An 18,602-nucleotide genomic window follows, 5' to 3' on the forward strand; every position below is an offset into this window, starting at 1 on the left:
TTGCCGATTAAATGTACATACATTACTATATGTAGTAGTTTTAGCTAAATATTGTATGAAAAACTAGTACTAAGTGTTGTACAACGAAGTTTTAGGCACAAAAAGTACCATTCTAGTGTCTTAATATCACTTTTGTGGGTTGTACGGCGACACTAATGAATTTTTAATGTTGTTACTATGATTATCGATTGGTACCTAATACTTAAAAGGCCGGTAATGCACTTGTAACTCCTCTGGGGTTGCGGGTGTCCATTGGCGACACCGATTAATTAGATCTGACTAAACCGAAATGATTAAAAATGTTATATTTAAGGGGGTCTTAAGGCATATTTTTGACCCCATAGTCACAAATGTAGTTATTGATCGATATTTATAGTCCAACTCGATTGTTGAGCTTTTTGCTGTCATATCTCGTTAAAGCAAAGAATAAATGAATTTTACCAAGATTTGAATAATATCATGACACGTTCTATTTATGTATTGAGAATCTCAAGTTTGCTTACCATGACAATTGAAATAATTGAAATAATGAGTTATAAAATCACCAATACTTTCAGCTGGTGTTGAAATGTCAAATCTCTTTTGATCTCGAGTATTTTTGGAAGCTGAAGAATATTTAATAAAAAATATGCATGTTTAACTCAACGGTTATATGAAAAACACTAATTAGGTCTCGTATCTATTCCCCCCACGGGGGTCTTAAAAAAGGAGCCATAAAACTCCAATCGCGCCAGTATTTAGCTTTATTTTTCATAAATAAATTAAGTTTAAAATATGCTTTTCCACTGTTTGTATTTAAGGGGTATTTAGTAAAAAAATGTTTGTACGTGTGTAAAAATAATCTCGTGAATAGCTTTACTTAGTTATGTACCTGTGTGTTATAATTAAATTAGAATGGAGCACAATACGGAAGAAAATGTATTTTTATTCCTCATTACTACGTTGTACCTTCGAAATTATTTAGGTATTTGAAATTTATTGTGTATTAAATACTTACTATTTAGTTTTTGGAGAAAAATTGAGAGTAAAGATACTATTTTTAGGTCGGTTCGACATCCGCTGGTCTGGTTTTATTTATCAATTCTCTACTTATAATTTTCTAAGGCTAGATATCTGTTATATATTTTCTGGGGTCAATATCTAGTGACCCCCAGTAGTCATAATGGGGTCTTAAAACATATTTCGTTTTTAAATTAATGGACGAAGCTAATAGTTTTAAACTAAGCTAGAGAAATGTCTCCAAAAATTAAAAAGTATGTAAAAAAAGAAGAAATATTTGTTTTTGATGGAAGTTTTGAAATTCTAAAACTTTAATAGTTATTTTTGTAAGCCTGCCAGTCTTGGTGTCTTGTTGAAATTGATATTTTTTGAATGATCCTTCCTACTACTTGTTGTAATTAGTATTATTGAAATGTATTTTTTGTCTATTATTTAAGTCTTTGACTGCCAATAGAAAACTGTTGAAGGCAAATCCTCCGCTAACGTCGGTCACCGGTGACCACCACGGCGTTTAATGTTGGGTTGAAAGAAATACAGTACTTTATAAATCACACGTTCCGTGCGGGAATCTAACTTATGACACGTTGCTGAGCAGCCAGTAGCGCAGCTAATGCACCTATCGTGCAGTCAAAATAGTAGACAAAAAATATATTTAAAAACGTATGTTTTATAATATAATAAACACTCAATAATTCAAGCATTTATTTTAAGCACTGAATTCGCTGTGTAGAATGTATTCTGTGTCCATGGTATTTTGAAAAGTCAGTGTACTTTTTTACAATAACAATACTTTTACACGTCAACAAGTGTGGGAGACGAATGAGCCGGCTCGACCGCAGTAATACCACGGTCCCACAGAAAACTGACGCGGAACAACGCTTAACAATTACCCCTCTTCCCAATTCCTGATTCCCCTTATATTCCTCACCCCCAAAAGGCCGGCAACCCACTTGTAACACCTATGGTGTTTCGGGTGTCAAAGGGTGACGGCGATTGCGTACCATCAGGTGACCCGTCTGCTCGATTACCGGCTTATACCATAAAACCCTTTTAATGTAATTTAAGTTCATTTACTTTTCAAAATATCGTGGACTTGCTACAACACAAACCTGCCTTGCATTTAGTAAAACTTAACATTCCGTGATTTCGCTCAAAAAATTACAATTTTATAATATTTCTTTTTCGATATTATTCTATGTTCTGTATTTTTTTTTTACTATTAATCACAACAAGTCTTGTAAAAGATAGTGTTTTGTGTACTTATTATTATTTTGTAAGGGGGCGTCCATAAATTACGTGAGATATTTAATGTATTAGGGGGTAAGTCAAACCTCATCTAATCTCACGTTGGAGAGGGAGGGGGGCCCGGCAAATATCACGTAATTTTTTTTTATTGAAACTAAAAAAATTATACTATTTTGGCCCCTTATCTAGATTGTACATGCTTAAGATTTAATCTTAAGCGTTTTTCATATGGACATGTTGATTCCAATAATTCTCTTAAACCGCGCATGATTCGCCATGGACTTTAGAGTAGATATTCTTGTTTTAACTAGTTACTAGTCTTAACTAGTCGTAAATAAAAGCACAAAGCAATTTAGTTTTTTTCTTTTTACAATAATATCGTTTACATAAGAAACCCACATTTTGAAAAATCTGTGTGAGATTGGGGACGGGGGAGGGGGTTGAAGAAAATCTCATAATCTAAGGGGGGAGGGAGGGACAAAAAATTCGAAAAAACTTTCACGTAATTTATGGACGCCCCTTCAATCTTTGTGCTATAAAATATTTTTATTTTTTTTATGTATTAATGCGATGTTTAATAATAATTTTAATCATTTGTATGTGTTATCGTCAAATTTTGATCTGTTTGTTTTTGGTCGAATAGTTAGAAAAATTGTGTATAAAAATTTGTTTTTTGAAGTTAAAATTTGTATATTAAGTTTTTTCATATTGTTAAATTGTATTACTTTTTGAAACATTTTCTAAATTGAATTGCTTTTCAATACTTTATATATTATATTCTAATGATTATACAATCCTGCAAGTGCCATTAGTTTTATAAAGCACAATGATATATAGTTTATATATAATATTTAATGAGTATATTGTATGTATAGGAAGTTTATGTCTGTGTGTAGAATAGAGGTATAGATGCGTGCGTGTGAAATGTTATAATTAATATAGATGATTATATAACTTGTGGTCTTTTATTTTATACTACCTTGACGCCTGGCTTCACCTATGTGGAAACAAAATATTAAAATCTACCCCTATTTTTCTTGTAGTGGTGTCATACACATTACCTCAAATCTATACTAATATTATAAAGCTGAAGATTTTGTTTGTTTGTTTGAACGCGCTAATCTCGGGAACTACTGGTCCGAATTGAATAATTATTTTTGTGTTGGATAGTGCATTTATCGAGGAAGGCTATAAAACATCACGCTATGACCAATAGGAGCCGAGCTGAGCGGGTGAAACCGCGCGGAAGTAGCTAGTTGACAATATAATTATTCAACAGAGACCGCCCAGCAGCGTTCTCTGATAAACCTGAACCTTTTAAAATACGATATTTAGAGATTATACAAATATATTTTTTATAGAAGAGGTCCATAGTCCAATAACGAACTCTGACGAGTTGTTTGAGTGCAAAGTTACTCAAATATATTTATGTTCTGACCTCAGATGTCCAAATAGTATTTGTAATCTGTGACAGAATACTAGTCCGGTACCGCCTAAACAAACCCGTGTTCATTAGAAATAGAACTAACGTTTAATTTTTTTCAACAAAAATATAGTCATTCATCCTGTATTGGCATTTATAGTTATCTCTGATAATCCTAAACCTACAAATATTAATCTATGCCTAAACCTACTGGCTAAGGATTCACAAAGTGATTTTCAAATACGCAAACTTGGCGGCCGCAAACAATCGCACACTTCGCGGGCGTAAAACGCGCTGTGAAATGTGGTAATTTACCTAGTAAAATACATATCTGTATTCTACAAAAGCTGTGGGCCGACCACCGCGGCGGGTACACCGTGAGTCCATAGCCTTAAGCTGTTACCTACAAGTACTACATCCCGTCTAGTAGGAGTAGAGATTATAAAAAAAAAACCTATATTCTGTGAAGGAGGCTCATAGTCCAGCTGTGGACTGTCATAACCTGTGTTTTCAATTTGAATTGTGAACTCAATGAAAAATTGAGGAAGAAAATAAAACAAAACCACATAAAATACAAACAGTTTTTTATTCAATAGAATGTTGTGAAAAATCACACTACACAGTACTAAGATATTACCACGTCAATACATATAATGTATACTAATCATAAATCACATACAATCATTCATTTTATTATTATATATTATTTGTTACCCTCCCATCTCAATGGAAAACTGTGATTATCACTACATAGTATAAAACAAAGTCGCTTTTTCTGTCCCTATGTCCCTTTGTACGCTTAAATCTTTAAAACTACGCAACGGATTTTGATGCGGTTTTTTTAATAGATAGAATGATTCAAGAGGAAGGTTTATATGTATAATACATGCATAATATATCACTAGTGCATCCATGCTAAGCTATGGCGGGTCGCTAGTAATATTATAAAATAAACTGAAATTTGTTTGAACGCGCTAAACCTACCTAGCGAGTTTACCGGGGCTCCGGCTCGAAAAGCAGGAGTAGAAACGGAGTGGTGTTTAGTTAGTAAGAATCTGACACTCCCCCTCACCTAAGACGTTAATCGCCTTAAAACGTTACCACCCCCCCCTTAAAACGTTAATCGCCACTTCGGACACTGGTGACCGAATTTTTTTTTTTGCCCTTTCTTTCTAGCCCCAGTAACCGGCTAGGTAGTCCGCAGCTCCGGATCAGGCAGGCGACCGACACTTAGAGGAGAATTTTGCTTTCGACAATTAATGTTTTAAATAAAGACACCTAAAAATGCATTTTAGGAAAAAAATAATAATATAAGTTTTTAAACTGACATGGTCACTAACACTATCTATGTGTCTAACGCCCGAATACTCAAACGCTACTCAATTTTAAGTTGTACTTAAATATTGTGCTATCTCTGTCATTTTATAAAGAATTGATAGTGACAGAACTAAATTTGAGAGCGTCTTAAAATTGAGTAGCGTTTGAGTATTTGGACATATGAGTCTATGAATTTCCGATATTTTGGCTTGCAACAGTGCCGAAATATCGGATACTCCTAATCATAAATAAACATGGTAAATATCCCGTTTCAAATTCTAATGAAAATAATATTTTTAAAACATAAACCACAGTATTCCATTGAGATACGCCCACCGTTCCAATACGATCACAGTTAGTTTAAGATCCCAAAGATATTTACTCGGTTCGAGTCAAGCAGCAGTCAACTTGTTTGGTTAAACATTAAACATGTATTTATTATCTGAATATTTATGTTTACAGGAATGAGAGATAAAAAATTACCTAACCTGAAGAAGTATTTATGAAAATTTTATTTAAAAAAAAACATACTGAGGCTGAATTGAGAACCTCCTTCTTTTTTGGGAAGTCGGCTAAAAAGGCTAAAAAGTCAAAAGTTTGTTTGTCCGTCAATAACGCTGAAACTAGTGAACGGATTTTCATGAAACTTGGTATACAGACAGGATATGAGCTGACTTGGGTGATTGGATACTCTATATTCCATGGGAAAGCGGGCAAGGCCGCTGGCAGGAGTTAGCCTCATTTATGGTCGAAAGATTAAAATGCCAAAATTTTAACAATAATTGTATGGAGTTTTAGCCAAAAAACTGGATCGATACAGAGATTTTGGAACAATCACAAAATCCAATATTTTGAGTAGACTGGTCTTTTGGTTCTTTTCCATGGTTTTTTCTTAAAAATAAGCTCCGAAACAATAAGACATTTTGCAACAATCATCAAAACATTGTTATTTCAATGCAAGTAGACCAGTCTTTTGGTCTACTCCACAAAAAGACCGCGGTCTTTTCATAAAAATAAGACGTTTTCAAGCAGATTTTCATAAATACTTCCAGGCAACAGCTACATTTCTTATTAAATTTAATACGACATTGAGTAATTGATCATCTAAGTTACATATTTACTTGAAAATGCTTCGAGTCAATATAATGGGAGTAATACATCTAGTGTGCAGTAATATCGACAAATTATATTCAATTTGGAAGATAGTAACGCCTGCATATACTCTTCCTTTGAAGACTGACGGACTGACTGACTGAGTGTGTGAATGACTGACTGACTGTGTGAGTGAGTGAATGAGTGAGTGACTGAGTGTGTGAGTGAGTGAGTGAGTGACTAAGTGAGTGAGTGACTGAGTGAATAACAGACTGTACATATCTGTAACTATTGCGCTCAGCAAGCCGTGTGACATATACAAGTAGCTTGCTTTGGGAAGCACTCAAAAAATATATTACAGATATTTTTATGTAAAAAAAATTGAGATTTTTCCTTGAGTGTACGAATTCCAACACATATTATAATTTTAAGTCAGAGTCTTTGAAACCTAAAACATAATTTGTCGACATTACCAATAAATTTACCGTGACAATCACGGTAGTCAATAATTAATAATTATTATTAGATAATTATTGTTAGAACATTCAGCAACTACTTAAAATCTAATTTTATGTAGACAATATATAACATTGACTTGATTGTGTAATAATTAAAATTTTTGAAATATGAAATGCAATCATGACGATATTTAAGCATCGCCTGGACAGTGAACCTCGCTACCATCAGTCGACTGGACATCTACACTACATGAGCTGCTGTTTACATGTGAACATTAACTCATGACGATACCTAAGTACGTGTGTCGCCTGGACAATCTTAACACTACATAGTACATAAAAAATTCTAATTATTACACAATTCAAAACACATCTTACCCAAAAAGTGTACACGATTAAAAAAAAATAATAACACAGCGTCGTGCGTTAGTCGTGCGACAAGTCTGACCGACTAGTCGCAAGCTTAGTCGTCATAATTATAAAAAACGCAGTTCATAGCGATACATTACAAAAGTGATAGTTTTTGGACTTAGATCGTTAGTTGAGATTTTCTAGTGAAAAAAATATACTATAGCTGTCCTTTTCTTATGGTGAAGATAGAAAGAGATAGCATTATATCTCTTTTGAAAACGGGGTAGGCAGAGGTGCACACATATACAGTGTAAAACCCACTTTTCATAATTATGTTATAGGTCCTATGTAATAGGAGGTGAGTCTATTGCCATATACCGGGCTTAATCAAGCGCCTTACTATTGGACAGATTAAAACACTTAATAATTCTTTGCTCAATGCGACAAACCATAGCATTTCACAAGAAAATCTCAGTAACGATTGAAGATTGTAATATTACATTAAAATTCCTACAATGTATATTTCAGTTACTTCATATATAATACGCAAGGTTTATATATAATTACAATTATATATAAGATATCTACTTAAAGCATATAATTATAACATACACAGAAAGATTTTTTATCACCGGCCGAGTTAAAAAAATATACGTAAAACAAAGTCGCTTTCTCTGTCCCTATGTCCCTTTGTACGCTTAAATCTTTAAAACTACGCAACGGATTTTGATGCGGTTTTTTTAATAGATAGAGTGATTCAAGAGGAAGGTTTATATGTACGTTACACGCCTAATATATCACCATTGCACCCATGCGAAGCTGGTAGGCAGAGGTCGCTAGTAATGTAAAAACGAACATCATAATGAAACCTGGGCTTATAATTTCTAATTATAAGTTTGAAATCGCCAACCTGCATTGAGCAAGCGTGGTGATTCATGTTCAAACCTTCTCCGTGTGAGAAGAGAATAGAATCTGATTGAAAAAGAGTAACTATGCAAATAGAGCAACTAGAGGACTGACCGACAGACATACATTCTGTATTCTTTACATAGTAATATTTGCTTTGACGTTCAAAAGTGCCTTCCTGGTCTATTTGAAATAAATGATTTTGACTTTGACTTTGAAAAATAAGTCAAATATCAAAATTAATAAAGTTATCCAGAAAACAAAATGTCTGTCTGTTTGTCAGTCAGTCATCTAGTTGCTCGTTCCAAAGTGTAGATTCCTATGGAGAAGAACGAGCAAGAAACTCCATAGGTTACTCTTTTTCAATCAGGTTCACAATACAATACTTGATTACATTGTTTCGATTGCTTCAACTATGTGAGAAGTTGAAGTTTTTTACTTTTTAATCAATGCGGCCGGTGAATAAACTATCCCCTGTATATTCGCGAATTCGGCATCGAAAATTGTTCTACATAGTAAGTTCGTTTTACATTTTAAACTTAAAAACTACTGAACGATTTTTGTTTTTTTATAGAAAAAATGAAATAATTATAAATATCACGTGCCCCCGAAATTTATACAAAATTTCGTCTTTCTGTATCGGATTTTCGATACTTATCGAGATTTTTATAATACGTAATGTTTTTTTTTTTTTATTGGAGATCATTAAAAAATTATGTTAATTAATATTTTTATAATAACTATCGTAAGACATACTAAATTAACTAAAAAATCACGGTTAATGGAGAAAAACTCTACTAGTTTCGAGTCACAGGACTGCTCATGATGAAGAGTCCCTCTGTGACTCGAAACTAGTAGAGCTTTTCTCTATTAATTTACGTGAGTAAACCGTGATTTTTAAGTTAATTTAGTATGAATAATTCATGTTAGAAATATTATTTTAAACAACATTTTTGTCGATAAAATTAACATGACTTTATCATCTAATCTTCGACATTTTTAAGTGTGGGAGAGCCATGCTTCGGCACGAATGGGCCGGCTCGACCGGAGTGATACCACGGCCTCACAGAAAACCGACGTGAAACAACGCTTGCGTTGTGTTTCGTTGTGTGAGTGAGGTTACCGGAGGCCCAATTTCCCCCCTTCCCAATCTTCCCAATCCCCGATTCCCCAATAAGACTTTAAATTCCTAACCCCCAAAAGGTCGGCAACGCACTTGGAACGCCTTTGGTGTTTCAAGTGTCCATGGGCGGCGGCGATTGCTTACCATCAGGTAATACGTCTGCTCGATTGCCGGCTTGTTCCATAAAAAAAAAAAAAAAAAATGAATGAAAGAATGAAGTATCGAAAATCCGATACCAGAGAAAAATTGTGAAAAATAACCAATTATATATACAATAAAGAAATTAATATTAATTTTAACTTGTATTCACAATAAGCAGTCGAAAGATTAAATTCGTCGATACATTTTTTTCTAAATGTAGGGTTCGCAAAAAAATACAAAATTCGGGGTATTTTTTTATACACAAAAAAAATAATTAAATAAATATTCTCGTTGCTCGAGAGTACAGTCAGCAGCTCAGTGGCAGAAACCTATCATCAACTTTTTTTGCAAACCATCCTTAGTATTTTTTTTTCAAGTCTTGAGCGAAATGTGACAGTATCAGTCAAATATATAATAGACTTTATTTCCTACGATACAAGAGCTATTTTTCAAGGCTCCAATATATTTGATACAATTTTAAGGGTAGAGGTGTCGGTAACAATTGTATTGTATCAAAATTGGTCTAGTAGTTTAGAAGATAGATGCTTACGAACATACATACATACTTAAAAATATCGTATGTTAGACACAGTTGGTTTAAGTTGAGCGGTCGGTGTATGCCACTGCGTTCTGTTGCGGGTTCGAGTCCCATCTGAAATGAAAAAGATTTAATTAGAATTTTGGAAAAATTGAGCACATTTTTGAACTATATTCATTGTAGCCATAATTATTTCTAAATTATACGAGATAGACATGAAGTGCTTAAAATGGCATTTAACTAGAAACTCAAACGTTGTGATAGTTTGGTTCTGACATATTTTTTAATTATATAAAAATAAGTCGGGTTTTCCTTCCTGACGCTATAACTCCAGAACCAAAACTTAGGGAGGTGTATAGCATACAAAAGCAGGAAACGGGCAAATCATTGGTGGCGAAACGGAGTTCGCTGGGTTTGCTAGAAATATCTAATTATAAGTTTGAAATCACCAACTCGCGTTGAACGCACGAACCGATTTCCACGGTTTTGGAAAGGTCTCGGGCGCCGTGAAGTTTATAGCAAAGAAAATTCAGGAAACATTCAAGAGTGAGAGAGAAGTGAAATCATTGGTGATGAAACGGAGTATGCTGGGTTTGCTGGTATTTTAATAAGAATTAGTTTACCATACCTTGACAAGACTGACGGAAGCAGTTCATATGATGTTGCAGCAGCGACAGTACCGCGGGCGCGCGCCGCCGCCCGCCATGGGCGGAGTCACCGGCGCGAAGTACGCGTGCACCTTTATGTTCGGCAGGTGGTTCTGGAACACATAGGTATTTGGTCAGCAACGTTACTCTTCACGCGGGTGTGGCATACCTACACCAGTATGGCTAACGTACTACATGTATTTATGTAAAAGAGAGCCATAATATACTAACAATTATGTAAAACAAAAATTTTATAGTGATCCTTATTTTTTTAAACATTAACTGCCACACTCAGAGACCTTTAATGATTACTTAAACTATTCCTTAGTAACGATTTTGTATCGAAAACAATTGCTAAGTACTGGGTTAAGTAAACATTAAATGACTCTGAGGCAGTAAGATTTTCTCCTGTGTCGTAGGAGCGTTTACAAACATACAAGTTCACATACACATGACACCCAGACACGGAACAACAATTTGTGGATCACACAAAGAGTTATTCCGTGCGGAAATCGAACCCGCTACACGCCGCAGGGCAGCAAATTGTTTTGTCAAAAAAAGTGTTTTTCGGGAGCGTTCCGTTTATACTCTGTATGAATAGAATTCAGATAAAATTACTAACTTTAACTACCTTTTTATTAAAAACACTAACTGAGTCGGCACACTTCGTATCGCCTCAAACATGTATTTCTCACCTTTTAGACCTGCCTTGGAACTTTGGACTTCCACAAATAATTCAATACCAAAATTAGCCAAATCAGTTCAGCCGTTCCCGAGTTTTAGCGAGACTAACAAACAGCGATATGATTTTTATATACATATAGAGATATAGAGATGTAACTCACCCTTAGCTTCCGTATGGCGTTCCGGCTGACCATCTGGCAGTCGTAGAGCTCGATGAGCTGCAGGTTGTGGCAGGAGATCAGGTGCTCCAGCGCCCCGTCCGTCACCAGCGGGCAGTTGTCCAATCCTAGGGAACCAACCAACCATTACTAACCAGCTAATGTAAACTACATGTAATGCAGATCAGGTGCTCCAGCGCCCCATCAGTCACCAGCGGGCAGTTGTCCAGCCCTGCCCAACCAACCAACCATTACTATCCAGCTAATGTAAACTACATGTAATGCAGATCAGGTGCTCCAGCGCCCCATCAGTCACCAGCGGGCAGTTGTCCAGCCCTGCCCGACCAACCAACCATTACTAACCAGCTAATGTAAACTACATGTAATGCAGATCAGGTGCTCCAGCGCCCCATCCGTCACCAGCGGGCAGTTGTCCAGCCCTGCCCGACCAACCAACCATTACTAACTAGCTTCTTTTGGCTTCTCCCGCCTTGGGCGAGGCGAGAGGGAGTTTTTATTGTAACTTTCGTGAGACATACTAAATTAATTATTATGTTATCGGCTTACTCACGTACTGTTTAGACGAGGAACTCGACTAGTTTCAAGCCATGCTAGAGGCTCATATTCATGAGCAGCATTCCGCGACACACGACGCGGCGATTGTCGCGCTGCTACTGAACTAGTCGAGTTCCTCGTCAAAACAGTACGTGAGTAAGCCGATAACATAATAATTAATTTAGCAAGAGAGAGTGTCAGACTCTTACTGACTAAAAACCACCCCGTATCCTACTCCTGCTTTTCAAGTCGAAGCCCCGGTAACCAGCTAGGTAGTCCGCAGCTCCGGATAGCCTATGGCCTTCCTCGATAAAAGCACTATCCAACACATAAAGAATTATTCAAATTGGATCAGTAGTTCCTGAGATCAGCGCGTTCAAAATGTTCAGCTGTATAAATATAAGTATAGACACATATTTTTAAGTGTGGGAGAGCCATGCTTCGGCACTGCTGGGCCGGCTCGACCGGAGTGATACCACGGCCTCACAGAAAACTGACGTGAAACAACGCTTGCGTTGTGTGAGTGAGGTGTGAGGTTTTTTTATGAAACACGCCGGTAATCGAGTAGACGTATTACCTGATGGTAAGCAATCGCCGCCGCCCATGGACACTTGAAACACCAGAGGCTTTACAAGTGCGTTACCGGCTTTTTGGGAGTTAGGAATTTAAGGGTTGTTGTTCGGGAATGGGGATGGGGAAGATTGGGAAGGGGAGAATTGGGCCTCCGGTAACCTCGCTCACACAACGCAAGCGTTGTTTCACGTCGGTTTTCTGCTCGGCCGTGGTATCACTCCGGTTGAGCCGGCCCAGCAGTGCCGAAGCATGGCTCTCCCACACTTAAAAACTGTTGGTGGCGCTGAATGCGTTAATGAACATTAACAATGCGTATTGTGAATCTGATTGGAAAAGAGTAACCTATGGAGTTTCTTACTCTTTCTTTTCCATAGACATCTACACTTTGGAATGGGCAAATAGAGCAACTAGAGGACTGACCGACAGAGAGACGTTATTAATATTATTATATTTGCTTTGACGTTCAAAAGTGCCTTCCTGGTCTAATTGAAATAAATAATGTTGACTTTGACTTTGTTCATTACTAACTAGCTTTCTTTTAAGGGGGGATAATCATCCAATGACTTCTCCCGCCTTGGGCGAGGTAGGAGGGAGTGTCAGACTCTTACTGACTAAAAACCACCCCGATCCTACTCCTGCTATTCGAGCCGGAGCCCCGGTAAACCCGCTAGGTCGTCCGCAGCTCCGGATGACTCTAAGGTTCTGGAATAAAATGTACGTGGACTCTCTGGGCGTGTTGGTGGCACGGAATGCGTGAATGAACAAGTTACCTAGCACGGTGAGATGCTCGGCGGCGCACGGAGACATCGACAGCTGCTTGATGCCGTAGTCCGTTATCAGCTCGCAGTGGGACAGCGTCTGGAAACATAAAGTGGGTAGTTTGTTTAGTCAAAAATAAATTATTTCGACTTTTCAATTAATTACAGTACAATTTTCTAAAATAATCACACTTGCATTCATAGATTTGATTCGAAATTTTTTAGAAATAAGTTTACAATTTGATGTAAAAATATGATGATGTCATAACGCACAATTTCATACAGAATTCATCGAAATTATAGTTTTTTGACGCTTTGAAAAGAGGTATTGAATTTGACTAGAGACTCAGCTAAGCTATGTTTTTTTCCATAAAAAAACATAGCTTTGCTCGCTCCTGCGCGAGTTATGGAGCTGCGCGTCGTCCTCGCACAGCTACATAACTTAATCAAATCAAATCAAATCAAATCACTTTAATGCATCCATAGTGTACAATTTGGTCTTCAGTTTTACAGTAATATGTTTCAACTATGGGCCCTATTGGGCACCGCAAAAGTACTTAATCTACTCACATATTATTATTAATTGGTAACATTGTTTAAATAGTATTAAAATTGTAATTACAACATTTATAGGTAAATTTCCATAATAAAGATATATAAAAATTTATAACATTGGTAACATCAATTAAGACTATCAAATTCAAATCTTAGGCATTAATCATTAATAAAGTAATAATTTAATAATACTATTTTAGCAGTTTTTACTTACTTAATATTGCACAAATTGAAAGACAAAAACAAAATTAAATCGATACAATAGCTACACGTACAGAACAAAACATAAAATGCAATATACTTATAATTAAATAACTTATAATTAAATTAAATAACAAATAATAATGCAATATACTTATAATTAAATTAAATGACACTGTTATACTAAGAATAATTTATCATTGATATATTCGTTTAGGGAGTAGTAGGCTTTGTCTGTGAGTATATCTTTTATTTTACTGATGAATTTTTTGTCACTAATCTCGTCCTTTAATGAGTCGGGTATCTTATTGTAAATTTTTATTGCCATTACATATGTGCTGTTTGAGTGTAGTGTAATGCGAGAAGTGGGTAGCATTAACATATTTTTATGTCTAACGGTGCGGTCTTTATATTTGTCTCCACGCTTAATGAAGAAGCCATGGTATTTTCTGACAAATTTACATACTTCCAAGATATATAGGCAAGGGAGAGTCAATATTTTATGTTTTTTAAATAATGGCCTACAGCTATCAGTCTGTTCAATATTTGTTAGTATGCGAATTAGTTTTTTTTGCATTATGAAAAGTGCAGGAGCATCTGTACTGTTACCCCACATTATGATCCCGTAGCTAAACCAGGAGTGTGCGTACGCGTAATAGGTGATGAGTGATGTATGGAGGTCAGTAGTTCTCGCTACTTCTCTAAAAGCATAACAAAATTTAGAGATTTTAGATTTTATGTTTTGGATATGGGTTTTCCAGGCGATGTGTGAGTCAATAGTAAGTCCCAATAACGTAAAAGATTTTTCTACATCAATGTTCGTCCCGTTTATTGAATAGTTTACTGGTAGTGGAGGTTTTTGGTATGGGTGGAATGTCATAAGTTTAGTTTTTTTATAATTTATTTCTAGATTGTGTTTATCCATCCATTGTATTGTTTTATTAAATATTAAGTCTAATTTTTCATTTAAGTTGGTATTATCATTACATGAGGTTAAAATAGAAATATCATCTGCGAACAGCACACATGGCTCATTCATGATTTTTGGGAGGTCATTGATGTATATCAAAAATAAAAGACATCCAATGACACTACCTTGGGGAATAGATGCATTTATAAACTTCTTGTCTGATCTTACCTGTGTTATTTGTTTTTTATTGTAATTAAAATGTTGAACTTCCACATACTGTTCTCTGTTTTTTAAATATGATGCAAACCAATTATGTGCAGTACCGCGTATTCCAATTCCGTATAACTTATTTAATAAAATTTTAAATTGTACTTTGTCATAAGCTTTTGTCATATCCAGGAGGATTCCTACAGCGTACTTTTTGTCATTTAAAATGTTTAATACTTCTTGTATGTATTTATAGACGGCTAGAGTTGTTGATCGATGCTTACGAAACCCATTTTGACTATCGTTAAAAATGTTGTATCTTTCGCAAAAGTTGTAAACTCTATCACACATTGCTTTTTCAAAGACTTTTGAAAATGTCGGTAAAAGGGAGATGGGCCTGTAGTTACTGGGGTCGGCTTTTGAATTTTTTTTAAATATTGGCTTTATAATAGCTTTTTTAAGAAAAGTGGGGTATGTTCCTTCATCAAAGGACTGGTTAATCAAAACGCAGAGAGGTACCGCTAGTTCTTCAGCACAGAGTCTAATCAAGGAAGGGGGAAGGTCGTCAATTCCGTGGCTATTCTTATTTTTCAAGTTTTGAATAATTTTTCGTGTTTCCTGGATATCTATGGGTCTAAGGTAGAAGGTATTTTCTGTAGGATGTAGCACGGGCAGGCCTTCTGCTTCATAACCCGCACGAGTGCTTTGTTCGCCTATTGAAGCGAAGAAGTTATTAAATTTGTCTGCAATTTGTTTTGGGTCGGATACTAATGTACTGTCGATTTCCAATTGAATATTATATTTTTCTAAACATTTATTTTTATTAGTGCGTTCATTAACTATACTCCACATAGCTTTAACTTTATTTTGTGCCTTTTTAATTTTGTTAATATATTGTTTGAGTTGTTTTGCATATTTTTTGTAATGGTTTTTAATTATTGGATTGTTTGATTTTATACTTAATATTTTTAGTAATCTTTTATTTTTGCATGAGACCTTTATACCCCGTGTTAACCAGTACTTTTTATAATTAGTTTTTAATTTGCTTTTTACTTTTGGAATGAATTGATTTAACATAGAAGAAAGAAGATCATTGAAAGTGTTATAGTTCTCATTTACATTATGTTTTTCTAATATTATATCTCGCCAGTTTACTGATTTTAAAGAAGATTTAAATGCATCAATATTTTTTTCGTTATATATTCGTTTTTTGATGTACCAAGTATCAATTTTTGGGTTTTGCTGCATCTCAAAATGTATAATAGTACTACAATGATCTGAAAATCCCAAATCTTCCACCAATGTTAATATGTTTTTATATTTATTATTGTTGAAGTTTGTAAATATTAGATCTAAGCAAGTTGAAGTTGATTGCGTTATATGTGTAGGCTGCTTTATATGTTGTGTGTACTTATATTCTGACATAAGGTCTATAAATGTATTTCTCTTTGGGTTATTTGTTAACATATCTATATTGAAATCCCCGCCTAAAATTATGTTTAATTTCGAATATTTGTTATTTATATAATTTAGTATTTTATTTAGTTGACAATTGTATATTTCTTCCTCTCTCCTATTCCAGTACATAACCACTAGCAATACATTATCTTTAACAATTTCTACTGCACAAACCTCCAAAACATATTCAATTGACATGTTCGAAATTTCTTGTCTTTCGATGTAATCTATGTGTTCTTCAAGTAGGATGCAGACTCCGCCACCTGCTCGGTGTTGCCGACAGTAGGCAGCGGCTACCCGGTAACCAGTAATGTTGATAACGCTCAGTTTCTCTCTCGTGAGCCAAGTTTCAGATATACACAGAGCTTGATATGTTTTATTCTGTTCCACAAATGCTTCAATTAGATGTAGTTTATTGAACAAACTTTGCATGTTTTGGAATAGTATTCTACACTTCTGTGTTGTGGGCACGAAAGGTATAGGACTCATTCTTCCGCTGAAATGACTGGTCACTATCCTTTGATTTCCTGGGTGAGTTTCTGCTATGTAGGTCCATTGCAGGGGAAGCTGTCTCGGGTTGGGTTGATGAGGGATGTTGGCTTGTTTCTTTTTCATGGTCTTCGATGAATAGTTCTCCTTCAATGTAAAGTTTATTATTTCGAATTACTGCATGTTGACCTTTGTTTCTGGCTATTAACATTCTGTCTCTTAAATTTTTTCTTTGGTTCCGTGCGTCTTCATCAAGAAATTCAGAAATACTCAAACCAGTTCCCTGGAAATATCGGCTATTTTCACATATATATTTAGTTGTTCGTTTACTCATTAGTTCTATTACTAAAGGTCTATTGGCTCTGTTGTATTTGCCAATCCTAGATGTGTCCTCTATGGAACCCGACAGATCCATCCCCAGAATATCCCAGAACAAGTTGCAGATCCTATCATGTAGTTCGTATTCCGATTCTTTATAAGTTTCTGTCAGGCCGTAAAGTACAAATTTCTTTCCGTTTGTTTCTTGGTTGTAATACTTTATAGTAGTAGCTGATGTAGTTCTGTCTTGTAAACATTTTATTTCGCTCTGTAGCTTAATATTTTCTTTTTGCAGAATATGTATTTTATCATTTATTTTATTTATTTCCTCCCTTCGTTCTTCGTTTTTTAGCAGCAATGCATCTGTATCTTGTTTGACATCTTCTTTTAGTTTTGAGATAGCTTTATTTATTTCCATTTGTATAGTACTTCTCAATTCGGATATTATAGTCATATTATTTTCTTTAAGTTTCTCTGATATTATTTCACTCAAGCTTTGTAAAGTTAATGCGGATTGTGATCCGCTTGCAGGATTTTTGTATTGGCACAGAGTATTGCCGAGAGGACTTGTATCCTCTAAACATATTGAGGTATCGTTTTGGCTTTGTTTACGTCGGAGGGTGACATTTGCATTTGGAGTACAATTAAGTGTGGTGTCACCAGTTTGTTGTCTGATAGGTGTATTCGCATTGATATTCTTTGGTCTTTTACATTTACATTCCGGGCATTCCCATAGCAATTTAGTTTGACAGTTCATACGCAAATATTGATCCTCCTGGACATTAGCACATTTTGTGTCATAGTATTTCTTACAGAAAGAGCAAGTAAGATATTGTCTACTTTGGATTTTTTGTTCACAACCTGCACACAGTACCATCTTGTGATCAATTTTCGATACTTTTTCGATGTAATTATATTTCGGTTATTCGGCGCTAGATGGCGTTGTATTATGCTGCAAAATGTATTAAAGAAGATCTGGAACGCGCTATCGATACAACTCTTCTGTTTTCGCTCCTCCACGACAGATGGCGTTTTATGTTAAAAATGTTGCAAATTTATCACTTTTGGTCTGGAACGCGCCTGGCAAATTTTTGTTGTACAGATATTTGTTTGAAAAATTAACGTTCACATGAAATAGTTAGCATTATTATTTCACTTTTAGGCTTATTAAGTCCAATTGTTTGTCGTTTTTATAAGTTCACATCGTGTTCACGAGCTTTTAAACACTAGTATTATTCACTTATCGTTTTTACATTGTTTTTATTGCTATAATTGTACAGTCACCCGCGAAGTTTTTATTTTTCTATATAAGTAAATAGAATGCACTTTGTTGGGCTAGATAACACTTCCACTTCTTATTTGTTCTGTTAGACACACTTTGTAATACTTTTTTGTAGGTTTTTACAGCATTTATTATTTTTTATTAAACTTTTAAAACGCGGGCTTTATTTTGAATGGTGCGACGCTAGCGCCACCTCGCGGAATGCGAAAACTTA

At 35.3% G+C, this 18,602-nt stretch overlaps 1 protein-coding gene and 1 long non-coding RNA gene across 2 annotated transcripts in view; both read right to left on the reverse strand.

Annotated features, from left to right (window-relative positions):
- LOC126912134 (uncharacterized) overlaps positions 1 to 7,561 on the reverse strand; it is a 43,678-nt gene extending 36,117 nt beyond the window's left edge. The window contains exon 1 of the long non-coding RNA XR_007706778.1: positions 6,750 to 7,561. This is a non-coding gene — a long non-coding RNA (uncharacterized LOC126912134). The remainder of the gene's footprint in view (positions 1 to 6,749) is intronic.
- A 1,707-nt stretch (positions 7,562 to 9,268) lies between these two features.
- LOC118279952 (F-box/LRR-repeat protein 2) overlaps positions 9,269 to 18,602 on the reverse strand; it is a 40,555-nt gene continuing 31,221 nt past the window's right edge. Inside the window, exons 11-14 of the mRNA XM_050702786.1 lie at positions 12,981 to 13,068; positions 11,086 to 11,210; positions 10,222 to 10,353; positions 9,269 to 9,707 (exon numbers count right to left, since the gene is read on the reverse strand). Of these exons, the coding sequence (XP_050558743.1) occupies positions 10,246 to 10,353; positions 11,086 to 11,210; positions 12,981 to 13,068 (321 nt within the window). The 3' untranslated portion in view covers positions 9,269 to 9,707; positions 10,222 to 10,245. The remainder of the gene's footprint in view (positions 9,708 to 10,221; positions 10,354 to 11,085; positions 11,211 to 12,980; positions 13,069 to 18,602) is intronic.

The sequence above is a fragment of the Spodoptera frugiperda genome, chromosome 22, assembly GCF_023101765.2.
Source record: "Spodoptera frugiperda isolate SF20-4 chromosome 22, AGI-APGP_CSIRO_Sfru_2.0, whole genome shotgun sequence".
NCBI lineage: Eukaryota > Metazoa > Arthropoda > Insecta > Lepidoptera > Noctuidae > Spodoptera > Spodoptera frugiperda.